The sequence below is a fragment of the Lepidochelys olivacea genome, assembly GCF_965140295.1.
Source record: "Lepidochelys olivacea isolate rLepOli2 genome assembly, chromosome: 17".
NCBI lineage: Eukaryota > Metazoa > Chordata > Testudines > Cheloniidae > Lepidochelys > Lepidochelys olivacea.
This window is the reverse complement of record NC_140427.1, coordinates 16,846,869-16,862,514: the sequence shown is the minus strand read 5'-3', so window position 1 is coordinate 16,862,514 and position 15,646 is coordinate 16,846,869. Positions and strand designations below refer to the sequence as shown.

At 45.1% G+C, this 15,646-nt stretch overlaps 1 protein-coding gene across 1 annotated transcript in view; it reads left to right on the top strand.

The window, feature by feature from the left end:
• The window catches only part of SPNS2 (SPNS lysolipid transporter 2, sphingosine-1-phosphate), a 176,491-nt gene that overhangs the window by 115,176 nt on the left and 45,669 nt on the right, over nucleotides 1-15,646 (top strand). The window contains exons 5-8 of the mRNA XM_084650941.1: nucleotides 1,072-1,138; nucleotides 5,427-5,569; nucleotides 6,900-7,052; nucleotides 11,167-11,356. Coding sequence (XP_084507067.1) covers nucleotides 1,072-1,138; nucleotides 5,427-5,569; nucleotides 6,900-7,052; nucleotides 11,167-11,356 — 553 coding nt within the window. The remainder of the gene's footprint in view (nucleotides 1-1,071; nucleotides 1,139-5,426; nucleotides 5,570-6,899; nucleotides 7,053-11,166; nucleotides 11,357-15,646) is intronic.

Below are 15,646 nucleotides of genomic sequence, written 5' to 3'. Positions count from 1 at the left end.
ATAACTTTTTCTAAACAGCCCTCGGAAACTGAACACTTAAGTAGAGAATTGAGCTGAGCAGTGGTTGGCAACAAATCAATTCCTTCCAAAGACAAACATGCTTGATAATGGCAAATGGCTAGAAATGGGCCCCAGTTGCCCCATCTGGCTCTGGACCTGATTTTTTCCAAAGTCTAATGGAGTTTGGATCCGTGGTTTGGTTTTGGAGCCATATCTGTAAATGGCTCAGTACCCGAATGGTATTGATGGTAACTCAGGTGCCTTCATGGCTTAGAAAGCTGTACAATAAATGTGTCTGGCAACAGCCAGCCACCCTGGAACAGCTCTGGCAGCTTTTACCCAAGGCAGCCTTTGCGCTGAATGCTGGCATTTACGAAAGATGGATTTCGTGCCTGTTCGTTTGTTATAGGGAAGCATCACTGCGGTTCACCAGTTGGACCGCTCAGCTAGAGCTGCCTTTTATTACCTGATCATAATTCTGTGATATCTGGCTGAAAGTCTGCTGGTTTCTCTAACCTCCTGACAGGTTTATGATGTTCGCCTATCAGCCCTATGTGCTTGTTCTTCCAAGATTTTTGGTATGAACTTATAAAAAACAGTCTCTTGATGCATATTTGGGAACAACTGCTGTTAAATTAACAGATGGCATTTAAATGGTTTGGTGCAGTATAAACTTGATGGCACTTCTTATTAATTCTAGGTCTGGGCCCAAAAACACAGGTGCTCAGCTTATTGCAGTGATTGGTGTGATGTAGGAATCTGAATGGGACAGTCTTTGGATCCTAGGGCTTTGTTTCAACCCCTTACAGGGCAAAGGGCCTGCAGTGAAGTTCAGATCAGTAGCTAAATTTCCATCAAACTAGAGGATATTTGGTCCCGTCATGTTGTTAGAAGTTACATGTTCTCCACTTTTTCTGCTTTTAGTGATGCTTACTCTTGTCTCTGCAGGAAAAGGGAACTTGCAGACTCAGCAGCTGACCATGACTGTTTGTCTGCATTTCACGTTCTTTGAGAACAGCTACACCGATAGCACTTTATTAAAACTGGCTCCCTTCTTTGTACTTTTTGCAGTGGTTTGGGATACATCACTGGATCAAGCGTGAAGCAAGTAGCAGGAGACTGGCATTGGGCATTGCGGGTAAGCACCTGTCTCATATTCAATAAGTCTGTTAAAATATCCCTCATGAACTCACACACACAAATGTTAGAGCTGGCCAGAAAACAGGTTGTAACTTTCATGAAAACTTTCTGAAAATTTCCAGCTCTTCAGCTGGTCAAAAATTTTGAAATATAAAATTTCGTTGTAATTTTTCATCAACATTTTGCCAACAAATGGACAGAATTTTTGCAGTTTTTCAGGTGGGTGAAATTTCCATCTTCTTTTCCCCCAGCAAAACTGAAAATTTCCAACATACTCCAATAAGCTGGCACTTGTCATTGTCACAGTCTTTATCCCATTTCAAAAGAGGATGGTGCTACCTCACCAAGTTTTATTCTGCTTTACATAATCCGTGGGCAGCACCATCTTCTGACTGAACAGTATTTAACAGTTTGAGGTTGAGGGCAGAAGAGGACTTCTAGGCAGGGCAGGATTAAAAAACTGGAGCACTGGAAAGATACGTGTACAGATATTAAGCATGTAGCAGATTAAACGTATGCAGCTCCTGGACGAAAAGGGAAAGGTGTTCATTGTTGGTTCTTTGTGCTTGTTTCCCTGCCTGGGAGTAGCGTATTTCCAATCACTTCATTATCAGTTGACAGTAGTTTCTTGATGGGCTGGGGAATAGGAGGAACCTTAAATCAACTCTGTAGCCTTTCAGTCCCCTGCTGTCAAGAAACTCCTGCTTTGAGGAAAAAACACTTTGTTCCAGTTTCCGCTTGTTTTTCTGCCCAGAGACACTCAGTTTCCTTCTATTTTAACCTCTAGGAACCTTGATAAATGTGTTGAAAAGATAATAAACCACACACACACAAACACATACACACACAGCGATGTCTTGAAATTGCTGGCAGGAAATGGCCCAGCAAACCTGCTTTCTGGCCTTTGACAGTCTGGCCAGCACGGGGTTGAGTGAGATGCTCTCTCAGGGCTGGCAGTTCCTGAAGGCAATTAATTGCATGAAGCTCGTGCCAATGCAGTTTATAACAGCAGGTGCTGAAATACGTGGATTCCCTACCTCAAACAAACGGCTTTTTTTGGCGGCTGGAAATGAGAAGCGAGGCCAGTAAAGTCACCGGGAATAGTCCATCAGCAGCCAGCTGAGTGGGGAGCAGATTCCAACCAGGAACCTAAAATGAAAAGAATTAAGTGTAATGCCATGAAGTTGCAGACCAGAAAATTGGCCGTCTTACCTAAAGGCAGGAATGCTTTAAGGGTGAAGCTGACTTCTGAGCAGAGGAGCAGCGCTAGGCCTAAGCCCCTTACTCAACCCATTGTGCTTAAATGAGACTGACGTGTTACATAGGATCATGCTGGCCTAGTACATCAAGATGAAAGGCACCCTAAGGCCATAGTTCTCAACCTTTTGGGGCTCAGGACCCAGTTGTAAACCTTGATGGCATGACCCAGGATATAGCTTTAGTGCCAAATACATCCGGCTTAGGAAATATTTCATACCCACGATATATAGTATACACATTAACACAATAAATGCTAAAAAAGTACACTTATGCATACTATAGTGGCGGCTCCTGGCTGGGCGCAGCTCCCCGCTCCAAGTGTTGCAACCTCTGGGGTCACAGCACTGCTCAGATTTGGGCCAGCCCCCTTAACAGGGGGCTAGCCAGGCCAAATCTATGCGAGTGGTGTTGTGACTTGGTGCATGGTATCAAAACATCACTCACTCAAATTTGGCCCAGCTAGCCCCCTATCATCATGACAGAGGGGTGGCTGGGCCAACTTTGAGTGGCACTCCAACCGTGTGGACCAGGTCGCAAGGCCCAGAGTGGGGTGCCGAGCCCAGTCAGTCCTGAGGGACTGAGGCCACCACTGCAGGGTGATTGTGAGATGGGCTCTGTCTGCAGCCCTCCCCAGGGCCACCCAAGTGACTCCTTGACACATTCCGGAGACCTAATTTTGGGTTGTGACCCACAGGCTGAGAAACCTTGCTGTAAAGGCCTAACGGTATTATTTGATGCAGGAAGTTGCCATTAGCTCCCTTCTCTTCAAGTGAGATCTCCACCTTTGTTTCTGGCAAGAATCTTTCTGGGCTCCTGTGCTTGTAGATCCCAGGCTCCCTGTGCATCAGTCTCTCCATCATGTTCTATGCAAACATCACAACAAATTGCCAGTGATAACCTGACTGTACAAAACACATGAAAACTATCAGGAGACGTTGGTCTGTCTTTTGGTCTTGTCTACATGGGGACACTTATGAAAGTTAATCCAAATTTACTAAAGGTATGAATTTAAAATGCATTAGTTAAATGTCATTAACTCACAAATTAATTAAACTGAATCAAATAAAGACTACTTGAATTCTGAATAGGAGAAGAGTTTCAAGTGGTTTAATTCATCCACTTTCAATTCACATCTTAAATTAATTCAGATTAATTTTCTTGAGTGTCCTCATATAGACAAGCCCTAAATCTAGTAGTGTCAAGCCCTACATTTAGTAGCATCGTGAGTGTAATTGCTTATTTCCTAGGTGTGTTGCTTCACTGTGTCACCTCTTGTGATCTCACCAGATCTCCTAATCTAGGCAGGGTCACGTTGATCAGTACTTGGATGAGAGACCCCAGAAGAAGAACCAGAGTGTTTGTAGAGGTGCTTCGTAGGAGGCAGTCTTCCCTCTGGTTCAGTAACAATTCCAGTGCCCCAGTAGAGTGCCAGAGGATGCTGTGTTGCTGGAGGAGCTGGTCTTTCAGATAAATAAAACAGAAGTCAGGAGAACTTGGAGTCCTTTAGGATTCCATGGCACTTTCCACCAGAGTTAGGGGCATTGTGTCCTGGACAAATTTCAGCTAAGTTACTTTCATTCTTCCAGCCATAAGTTCCTCCTGTCATTTCAAGCTGAATGAGGTATTTTCCTTAGTTTCCTGTCTTGAAATCATAGAATATCAGGGTTGGAAGGGACCTCAGGAGGTCATCTAGTCCAACCCCCTGCTCAAAGCAGGACCAATCCCCAATTTTTGCCCCAGATCCCAAATGGCCCCCTCAAGGATTGAACTCACAACCCTGTGTTTAGCAGTCCAATGCTCAAACCACTGAGCTATCCCTCCCACCATGTTTTAGGTTTCCTCTTTGCAACCAAACTGGGACCTGCCTTCTGTTGGGCCTGCAGTTTTGCGTTGCACGGGTAGGTTAGGTATTCTGAGGCACCACTACTCAGACTGGAGCCTACCGTGCATTTGGCTGGCACAGAATTTGTACGTAAAAATTGCACCTATCAAAAGGGAGGCCTCAGCCTTATTGATAACGTCCCCCTTTAGGGAATGTCTGCCCAGCAGTGAGCCTCCCAGCGCAGGTCAACAGACTTGGTCTAGGGGGCTTTGCACTAGCATCCTACAGACGGCTGCACAGACAGCACTCTGGAGTTGTGGCTCCGGCTGGAGCTTGGGCTCTGAAGCCCACCCCCATCCCCAGGCGTCCGAGCCTGAGCCACAACTTCAAAGTGCTGCGTACGCAGCTATTTCTCCAGCACTAGTGCGCACCCTGCGAGCACAAGTCCGTCGGCCCGCACTGGGTGGCTCGCTGCTGCAGGCTGGGTAGATGTACCCGTTGTGTCCTAGTGCCCTGTTGAACAGCGATGTGTTGCACCCTGGTGATGACTGAATCTCAGTAGTAGACAGGTGGTTCGGTTTTATAGCTTGTGAAGCCTTCTGGGATCCTTTGGATGATGCAAATCTTCTCTAGTCATTGGAGTAGTGGACTGGAAGTCAGGAGACCTAATCCTCGTGAGCCTCAGTGTCCTCTTCTGTTTTCCCCCCACTCCATCTTGAATGCCCTATGCAGGGAGCAGTCAGGAACTGGCTGAAAATGGAAAGCCAGAGGTGGGCAAGGGGCATGTGCACACAGAGGAAAGTATGGGAAAGGTCAGAAAGTGACTCCCAACATTCAGAAAACCTTTCCCCTTCCTGGCATACCACCCCAGATACCCTTCAAATACTTCTAGAAATTAGCCAATCCCCTAGCCCACCTGGGAGTAAGCTGGTTTCCTAAGGGTTAAATGTCACAGAAGATGAGCTGGGTACAGCAGTAACACAGAATGCGACCACCTTAATCACAAGCATCTCCAAAGCTGAGCTACAAGAGTAAGTAAGGGTCTCGACAGAGAGGAGCAGATGCGGCAGTGGGTTCATGCAGATTCGGACCAGATGTAAAGAATCTGGCCACTGAAATGAAACTAATGCAATCTGTTTCTTTTTGACTAGCCATAGTAACCACTGGCAACTTCCTGTGCTGATTCCCAGGTCCTCTTTTCCAGGTATCTCCACTCCTAGGCATGATAACGGGGACACTCATCTTGATATTTGTACCTGCTGCTAAAAGAGGCAACGTGGAACAGCTGGGGGGACAGCTGAAGGCTCGGACTTCATGGCTAAGAGACATGAAGGCACTGATCAGAAAGTAAGAGAGCTCTGCTAAAATGCGCTTGGCCTTCAACTCTCAGCCTGGGAGTGAGCTAGCTTTTGCCGGTGGCAATGCTCGATTTGCAAGCGGCAATGCTCAAGGAGCAGCAGAAAGCACGATCCTTGGGCCTGAGAAAGGAAGCCACAGTTGTATTTTCACTAGGAATGGGCCCCAGTTAGAATCCAAATTTGGATCTACCCTGTCCAAGGTTCAGATTGGAGGGTTTTCTCGGGTCCATATCTGGTTCTCGCTTCAGGGAAGCTCAAGTGTGGAAGTGGAAACATATGAAAGAGCAAATGGTGTTACTGGCTTTCTGCCCTTTTTTCTGTCTTGGTGGGCACCAGGAAAGGAGACACCTTCCTGAGGAGGGGGGGAAATGAAACGTCATAGTGAATTTTGAGGAGCAGATATACAAATGCCTGCCCTTGCTTGCAGGTATACCCATGCTTACACAATTCCACATCCCTATGCACCCACACTTGCACAGTGTCAGTCATTCTGCTGCACGCGCTGTCAGGGTGTTTCTGCAACTGCCTCTGAGCACGTCTCCATTTACCCGCAGATTGCCCATGGAGTTCCAAAGTGGAACTTGCGCGTGATCTTGTTCCTTCTGACAGTACTGACTAGTGCATCTTCCCGGTGTTGTCAGCAAGAACAAGGGTGTTCAGACACGTGGTTATGGTTAATTCACAGGTGTCTCCATGGGGCTTACCCTCATATCATTTGAATGCCTGGTAATCCAAACGGTAATGACACTACTCTCCCAGTGAGGCAGGGTCACTCAGATGGGGAGAATGGCATTTGGAGCAGGCAAGTAGGCATGATGGTAGGACTAGAGGGAGGGCATCCTGATGATTGAGTGCTGACTATATTACTTGATGGTCACATGGCACTTTGTGGATGTAAAGTCCTGTCCAGGAGGTGAGACGTATTGTTACTGTCACAACATAGTGTGTTAGAAATGTACTCTGGGCCTGATTTTCCATCACCTTGCACCATTGTTGCACCTGTGCAAAGTTAGTGCAAAACAGTACTGCACCGAAGCCTGGTAAAATTTTACACCTGCTTTGCACTGATGTAAATAGATGCAGAGGCAAGCTCCAACAGAAAGTACTGTAATTATATCATCTGAGCCTATTTGAGCAGCTAGTGATTTGATCTTTGCTCTAGGGATGCTCTGGCTTATGAGTTTGGGGCTGAGCTGATGCCGTTTTCTCTGTTGCTGCCTCCCATGACCATTATTCCTTCAGGGTTTCCCTACTGCAGAGATAAAGCAGTTCTGGACTTAAAATTTCCCCTTGGATTTTTCTCTCTTGCATCTCCACAGCCGCAGCTATGTGTTCTCATCGCTGGCCACGTCTGCTGTTTCCTTTGCCACAGGGGCACTGGGCATGTGGATTCCCCTCTACCTTCACAGGGCACAAGTTGTGCAGAAAACTGTTGAGACTTGCAGTTCGGAGCCCTGCGGCACAAAGGACAGGTAAGGTTCATCCTGTGCTATTGTAAAGGGGGGCTTTCCTATTGCAGCCGACATTCAAACTTACAGAGCTTGGGCTTAAGAGAATGAAATCCATTGACTAGGATCCCTATAACTTCCTGTTGCCCTTTGCAAAATGATAGGAAGCACTGGGGTTTAAATCCAGAATTTATTCTTTGCTGCTGCAGCTGATCCCTTCCTCGCTACTGGACATGAACTTGTAGCAAAGCTGGAATACTGGGCAGGTGAGATCAGGGAAGAAAGATGGCTTTGTAACTTAGGCACAGGACTGAGAGCCAAGAGATCTCAATTCTACTCTGTCGTGGCCACTGATTCCCAGCACGATGTTACCTGGGGATGGGGCTTCTCTGTGCCTGAGCTTCACCATCTGTAAAGAGGATGTGCTATCTGCAGAGGGGCTAAGCCGTTTAATTGATTTGTATGTATATAGCGCTTGGAAATCTTCCATGGAATGCAGCACGCTGTGATGTCATAAGTAGTAGCTTATGACCTCACTGCAGGATCCAGCAGAAGATGGGTGCTGTGGCAAGAGAGGAGGCTCTTATCGTGGCTCACATTTCATCAGCGATAGCAGGGATTGGGCTGGCGTGGTGGCCAAAGTTCAGGATTCAGTTTGGTTGTTCTCCCTCTAGGAGCCAGCAAGGGAGTGCCCTTGTGGCCATGTACTCAGCCCCTGTGGTTCGTGCACCGCTCCTCTGCCCGATGCACCATGTGCTGTAAACATCTTTGACTGGATGAAGGGCTTTGGGGGTCCTTTATGAGTTGAAGAGAGATCCCAGACTTGCAGGGGAAGTATCGAAAACTGGTTTTGCCTGTTACTGTTTTCATATAAAGGCTCTTGGTTTGAACGTGCCCCAGGGTGAAATATTCTCTTTAATAATACTGTAGTGCTGACCCTAAGGCAATGAAGAGAGAAGGTCTGTGGGTATCAGACTGAATAAATTTCCCTGCCATGCTGGAGTAGCTTAATACCGAAGAGGAGTATTAGTAATTACCTTTCATCCTGAAGATATCTTAAGCTCTTGATGGTGTGTGTATGCTGGTATCGCTCATGTGCTACTAACATGCAGCCGCTTCTGAAGTAGATTGCAGCAGTAGGACAACATTATAGTACGTTATTTGGGAAGAATAAAATCACAGAAGTGCAGAACTGAAAGTCCTACTTATCTAGTCTGGTCCGCATCACGGAGGAAGGACTAAATATTATCGAGACCGTCCCTGACAGGTGTTTGTCTAACCTGTTATTTAAAAAACAGTGAATAACTGCCGAGTTGCAGGGGGAACTTGGGTAGTAAGAACACAGTTACCAGAGTTGGAAACTGGCCATCACACCAGAGTTAATGTGAGAGTTGATTGGGAAATCATTATTTTTTCCCCATACAGAATATTTGGAAAAATGATTTTTTTTCATTTTTGTCACAATCTCTTGACTTTCTCAAGTTTTTTGGGAAATAAAAACCTGAAGATTTTTCAACAACTGAAAGTTTTAAATCAAAACTTGAAAACTAGCTCAGTTATTCAACAAAAACCTGAGAATTTTGAATGAAAATGGAATATTTTTCAGATACGTTGCATTTTAATTTTTAAAAATGGTGGAAATTTTTTGATCAGCTCTAGTTAATACCCTTAACATGTGCCATGAAATCTCTAACAGCCTGAAGTGCCTCTTTCACTAATCTTACATTAAATTACTTAAGGATTGCCCTACCTGGATACCATTGTCCTCTGGTCCTTTAAGAGCTAGTACTTTGTTACTACTTTTGATGTGTATCCACCACGGCAGTGGGGGAGAGCGTGGTAGCTGTGATGATGGGAGAAGAAAAGTAAGGTTTGGGTCCTACTGGCTTTGCTAATGTATAACAGAAGGCTCTTGCTCCATTCTGTTTTGCTTCACGTTGCACCTGGGTCTCTTCTTTCAGCACCATTGATGGAACGTTGCTTTGTGTTGTCTCTGGTTATATTTTGCATGAAAGGTGCTCAGAAGCTGATGAAAGCATTGCTCCGACTGGGTTAAAATTGTAGGAAGGCATCCTGTTGCCAGCTTTTTGACTTTGTACTGACTATAGAAAACAAATATTAGGAAAATCCACCTGTCTAAGCGAATATCATATCATAAATTAACTGCCAAGAGTGGTTAATCCAGCAGACTCAGTCCATCCTGCAAAAATGTCGCTAGTGGAGAAAGCAGCCCCAACAGCCTGCCCATCTCTCGTTCATAAAGGGAGGTTTTCTCCTCCTACAGTTTTAGCTATCCTGAAGCTTCATGGCCATTACCGCAAAGACTGTTGTGTTCCAGATCATGCACACAAGATGCAGAGCACCTGGGCTATGAACAGACACTCCTTTACATGTTGACAAATAAATAGCAAATCTGTAGTGCAGCAGCAGAGGAGTCAGTTTGGATGGGATTTCACAAGGACCAAAGGGAGTTAGGAACCTAACTCCCTTTGAAATTCAATGAGCTTCGGGTGTCTAACTTCCTTTACACTCCTTCGCACTCACCCTGCCTTTTACTTGGATGATACGTTCGACCCACAGCATAGGGGGAGGAGCTGAGGGCTCCAGTGGAGTAGTGATTCCTAATCCATCATCAGCCTGTTGCTTGCTTGTTTCTCATGCCATAATGTGGCCGCGTTTGAGCTGGCAGGGGGCATTTAATATACTGTCCACTCCCTCCCCATTCCCAGTTAAGACAGAGTTCCTTGCATGATACCGTTGTAAAGCCGCACTGGTCTCAGCTCTGCGCGCAAAACTCTGTAACAGGACAAGAGACTGAAGAAGAAAGCGGCTTTGGCACTGGACTCTTAGGGCTATGTTTTCAAACTGGCCACTTAAGTTGCACGCAGCTCACCAGTAATGGCTGCTGTACTTTAGAGGGAGCTAGAAGATAACCTGTTGACAGGCAGAGACAGTGGTAAAGATTGCAGGCTGGAATTAATTAAGGGCAGATCCAGGAGTGCTGTGAGGCTGCCGGGTGTGCCCACTCTGCCCTTTCTGTGTTAGCTTGGGTCTGAAATAAGCTGCTCCCCTGTTCTACTCTGAACTCTGCGTCAGACTAACTGTGCACGAGGCCCCTGCTGGCTCCCCACAATGGACACCTATTCCGTTCTTTCCTCACATGCAAACATGACATTTTCCAAAATTTTCCCATGCAGACTTTGCAAACATGGTTTGGCAACCAGTTTTGGAACAAGTGGCCTTCTAGTTTTTATGGTCACCGTGGCATTCCCAGTTCCTTGGTAGTCCAGGAATTTGCCACAGGTCACGAACTAGAAAGCAAGTTACAGATTTTCAGTGTTGCCAATGCCAAAAGCACTCAAAAAGCATGAGTCAGGTGTCAGAAAATCCGGAGACGGGCTTAAAAATCCCAACGAGAATTTTGTTCAAATGATGATCTGGAGATTGTTTTATTTCCCTTCTTTTTTTAGTCACCAGGGCGTAAGGTGCAGTCCTGATTTTTTAAGCACCCTTACTCCATCCCTGCCAGTGGGCCCGTGCCCCTGCCAAAATGACCGTGAACGTGTGAGGTCCTGTTGTGCAGAGGATGCCATTTCGTTTCTTTACAAGTACTGGACCAGCGTTTCGCTGCATTCCGACCGAGCCCATGTTAAAATCTCAAGTTTTTCTCTGCAGCCATGCAGGCGAGAAACTTTCCCCCCAATCAAATGAATCCAGCAGCTGAGGCTTTGAGAATAACATCTAATATCACAAGACTTGCAATGAAATCATGAGAATTGACAACACTGAGAATTTGCCCTGCTGTAGTGCTGCTTAACACCCAGATGCATAAGACAGGCTTAGTCAGGTGCACTTCGTATGAAATTCACCCCTGTTCAGAGAGCCAGCTGAAGGCCCCATGCACCTCCTAAGTCCCATTTAGGTCCATAGCCCTTTGAGCTGGGGGCACCTAGTATGCCTTTCTTTTCTTCAAGGAAAACTGACAGTGACAAAGACTGTATTTCTTAAATCTGCAAAGCCAGAGAGTGAAGTTCAGATCCCATTACCCTGTATTTTACCAGCTTGTTTGTGAATAAAACTTGTCCACATTAGTGTGTCAGTGAACAAATAACCCTCTCTCAATATTTTGTTTTAACAGTTTGATCTTCGGAGCAATCACATGCTTCACTGGTTTTCTGGGCGTGATCACAGGGGCTGGGGCAACCAAATGGTGCCGGTTAAAAACCCAGCGAGCTGACCCCCTGGTCTGTGCCGTCGGCATGCTAGGGTCAGCCATCTTCATCTGTCTGATCTTCGTTGCTGCCAAGAGCAGCATTGTGGGAGCCTATGTAAGTATAGTGCATTCTCTGAATACGCATATGCCATCTCGCGTGTGCCCTGTCCACCAAACTTCTTAGCAAATCGGTGTGCATCTTTCCATGCAGTGGGGCTGAGACACTGGTTTGTACGTGCCTCTCTTCTGCTTGACCTTCCTTCTTTTGCTCACTTCCATCTCAGCATTACCATGCTCTGTTTGGGGGCAAAACAGCATTGTACCGTTTTCACCTTTCCCATCAAAATCTCACCAATAAGTGCTGTAGATTAGACACGGGGATATAGCTCATGTGCAGAAATCCATCGTTCTCCTCCTTTGTTCTGCTTTAGCCAGGTAAGGGCATTGCCTTAGTCCAGAATGCCAGTACCGGGAAATGTTGGTCACTTTTATTATGAAAGTTCTGTCATTACCATGTAGTTAAATTTCAGTTGCACTGAGGCTATCCTTTTTGAAACCGGTAATTACCTTTTAATTCCTGAGACTGGACAGTTTGCTGCATGACTGAGAATAATAGAGCAGATACGTGTATTATTATCTATTTTTATTACCATAAGGTCTAGGAGCCCTAGTAATGAACTGGAGGTTCATGGTGCTAGACACTGTGCAAACACAGAACAAAAAGATGGTCCCTGCCCCAAAGAGGTTACAATCTAAGTATGAGACAACAGGTGGATACAGACAGATGGGGATACAAGGAAACCATGAGGTAGTGCATAATGAAAAGGCTACCAGAGGGGTAGTAAGTAAATCAAAAAAGTCTTGCAGTTCACTGAACATTTGGAAGCATTAGTGGTAATTACATAGTGAGAAGTGTGTGATTACCAGAGATGGTTGGGAGTTTTTCAGCGACATGTTTTTTTCGTTGGAAATGCTAATTTGTCAAAACCAAAACTTTTCACAGAAATGGTCCAGGATGGTAGTGAAGAAAGATTGAGATTTCAGTCTAGCCAATAGCCTGCGGGGGTAGCGCACTTGCCTGGGATGTGGGAGACCCAAGTTCAAGTCCCTCCTCTGAATCAGGCAGAGCAGAAATTTGAACCTAGCTACAGTACCCCGCATCCTGAGTATCTGCGTCTCCCACATCCCAGGCAAGTGCCCTAACGTCTGGAGTGGGTGGGTGTGTCAAAGCTTTGAAAGGTCCTGTTTTCACTCTGATACAGAACAAAAACAAATATTGAAACCTCAGAATTTTTCACGAAGTGGAATTCTTGTTTTCTGGACAGTGTCTGTGATTACACAACAGCTGCAATAGCGCTGTACTGTAATAAAGTGTGACCAGGTACACTTCAGACTCCCACACAGAATCCTTCATTTCTTTTGTCGTCTTTCCCTACTGTGTGCAGGCTGGCCTAGGGGAGGGACTCCTATCACAGTCCAGTCCCAGGTCTGGATCTTGCTTTTAACACAGGAGAATGGAAATCCTGGGCAGTGAAACAGATCCCAGTTACATTAAACCCTAAAGCCCTTGTGTTTTTATGCAGGACAGAGAAGCTAGGTGGGTTTTTAGGGACTAAGCAGGAAGGTGGGAGTAGGGTAAAATCAGAAAGTCAAAACCTTGCTTTCCCTGACCAGAACACAATCAATCCAGGGATGTAGGGCTTGATTTTAAATGAAACAAAAAGTTGCACTACAATTTCCTGTCTAACCCATCACTAGGTTAATTGGGATCGTTCTGTGTGCTGCTGCTGTGGTCATTATATACAGGCTCTTCTGAGAAGAGAGTGAAAATTAAAAAAAAAAAATCCACTCTGGCTGCTGAGTAAGAGTCAGAAAGAAATCCGGACCAATGGCCTTGTGGCCTGGTCTAGTATTAACCTCTAGTTCAGAGAGCAGCAGAAAAATGACCACAATGCCTTAGAGAAGGGTGTTCAAGGTTAGCAGAATTGTTACCCTTCCTTTATTCCTACCTGGCTCTAAATAAAGTTATCTGTCACCTATTTCTGCAACAAAAGACAAATACTATGCTTTCATTGATCCCATTTGAATAATTTCTTCATTGTCTATTATCTCAAGAGAGCTGATTTTATGTAGATTATATTTCTGTGTAGCCATTCTATTTGTTGAGGAGAGAGTGGAAATGATGAAACAATCCAAACCACCAGCATGGAGTTTTAAGAAATATAAGCAGTAACTGTAATAGACGGTCACTCTGGGGGTTGCATGAGAAGTGAGTTGATAAGCTTGGGAAGTCATATCTGAATATGGAAAAAAATGAAGGATATAGGCTTGCTTGTATAGCTGCCCAGCCATCTGGTCTACACTTTCCTGAATGTACTCAGCTTCCTGGTTCATTTCTCCCCTTTTTATTCCTTTCCCATTGGTGGCTCTGGTCCCTGAACACAGCTCTGTTTATCTTTCTCTTATGTAGCAGCAGCCCCTAGACAGGCCATGTAGGCTAGCTTCTCTCTTTCAGCTATCTTTACATGCCTCCAGGCTGTTCTGTGCTGTAGTAGAAGTAGCTGGAAACAAGTAAGAGAGGGAGTACTTGTGCACCTTAGAGACTAACCAATTTATTTGAGCATAAGCTTTCATGAGCTACAGCTCACTTCATCGGATGCATACTGTGGAAAGTGTAGAAGATCTTTTTATACGCACAAAGCATGAAAAAATACCTCCCCCCACCCCACTTTCCTGCTGGTAATAGCTTATCTAAAGTGATCACTCTCCTTACAATGTGTATGATAATCAAGTTGGGCCATTTCCAGCACATTTCCTCCCCCCCAACCCACTCTCATGCTTTGTGTGTATAAAAAGATCTTCTACACTTTCCACAGTATGCATCCAATGAAGTGAGCTGTAGCTCACGAAAGCTTATGCTCAAATAAATTGGTTAGTCTCTAAGGTGCCACAAGTACTCCTTTTCTTTTTGCGAATACAGACTAACACGGCTGTTACTCTGAAGTAAGAGAGGGAGCACTAATTAGCTAGCTGTCCACAGACCACCAATGATCCCCTGGACTCAGTTTGGGAACCACTGATTGTTCCAATTTCCACTTGTTACTACTGTGTTTTGCTGTAAATCGTGATTACCCCTTACTCTGCCATATATATGTGTGTGTGGTGTCATCCTGCACATTAAAACAACAGTTTGCACATCTTTAAGTCCCACTTTCTCTGAAGTTTGCACTTCTCCTTCAGTGTCAGGACATCCAAGCTCATCTTTCCAAACCCATTATCCGCACAGCATCATGATGACACACCGCTCATGTAGTTCAAAAGATTCTGGGGCTAGAAGCAGATTTCAGGTGCTGAACGCTTAGTTTAAATCTCAAGACAACTTCAAAGTGGTGTTTTATGTGCCTTTTGCCAAGCTTTTAGCTGTTGTGGTACCTTGGGCTCAGCAGTTACTTCGGTTTCCCAGGATCATCTTAAAAACAAACAACTTCTCCCAAATGAAACACTTCCAATGTAGCTTTGGTGGCTGCTTGGTTCCAAATCCTGTGATCTGTCTTTTGTCCCGAAGGCGGTTCCTCCTTTGCTTTTTGAGATTTGCATACTATCCAACGCTGAGAATTAGGGACTCTTCATTTTGAGTGAGTGCACAGCAGCTGTGTTCCCCATCCTTCAGAATACTTGTAATGCTGAACCTCATTTTGAAGCCTATGAAACCAAGTTTTAAATTGTAGACACCAAAAACATCTGTAGGGAATCCAGAATGCTTCCTAATGTGCTTGGTACCAGAACTGCAGAGTTGGTACGGTTTGGGACAATGCCTGTTTACAGCACATGTCCTTGGCACCTCTCTTCAGTAGAAATGCTGAATACGATTTTCTGACTATTTCTCTTTTTCTTTCACGAGCACACATATACAAAGAGGGTAATTCTGAAAGGCATATTGAGAGAAACACAACCCTGTGCAGAGCCAGCACAAGACTTGTGTGCCATGGCCTGGTGATGGGCCTTTGTACGGGGTCAAATTTCACCCACTGTATTCAATAATTCATATATATATTCCTCATAGCCAAGCAGGTGTAGGGGGTGTGTGTGTGTGTATAGAGATGTATATATATGTACAGATGTCTAATGTAAAGGCATAATGGAGAAGAAGCTAGGAACTCAATAGCAGAGCAGACAAGCATATCATAAGAACCAAGGGAAGGACTGAGAATTCCTAGCTCAGAAGCCGTACCGTCGTAATTGGCCCAGTCACCATAATACAGGAAACAAGACCAGTCACAAAGAGGTGGAGTGGGAAATAAAGACAATTTTAGAAACAAATAAGTGCAGGGGTGAAGATTTGCTAAATAAGGAAAACTCTTCCCAGCAGCAACAGAAGGATCAGAGTTCAGGGAACCAGCACGCA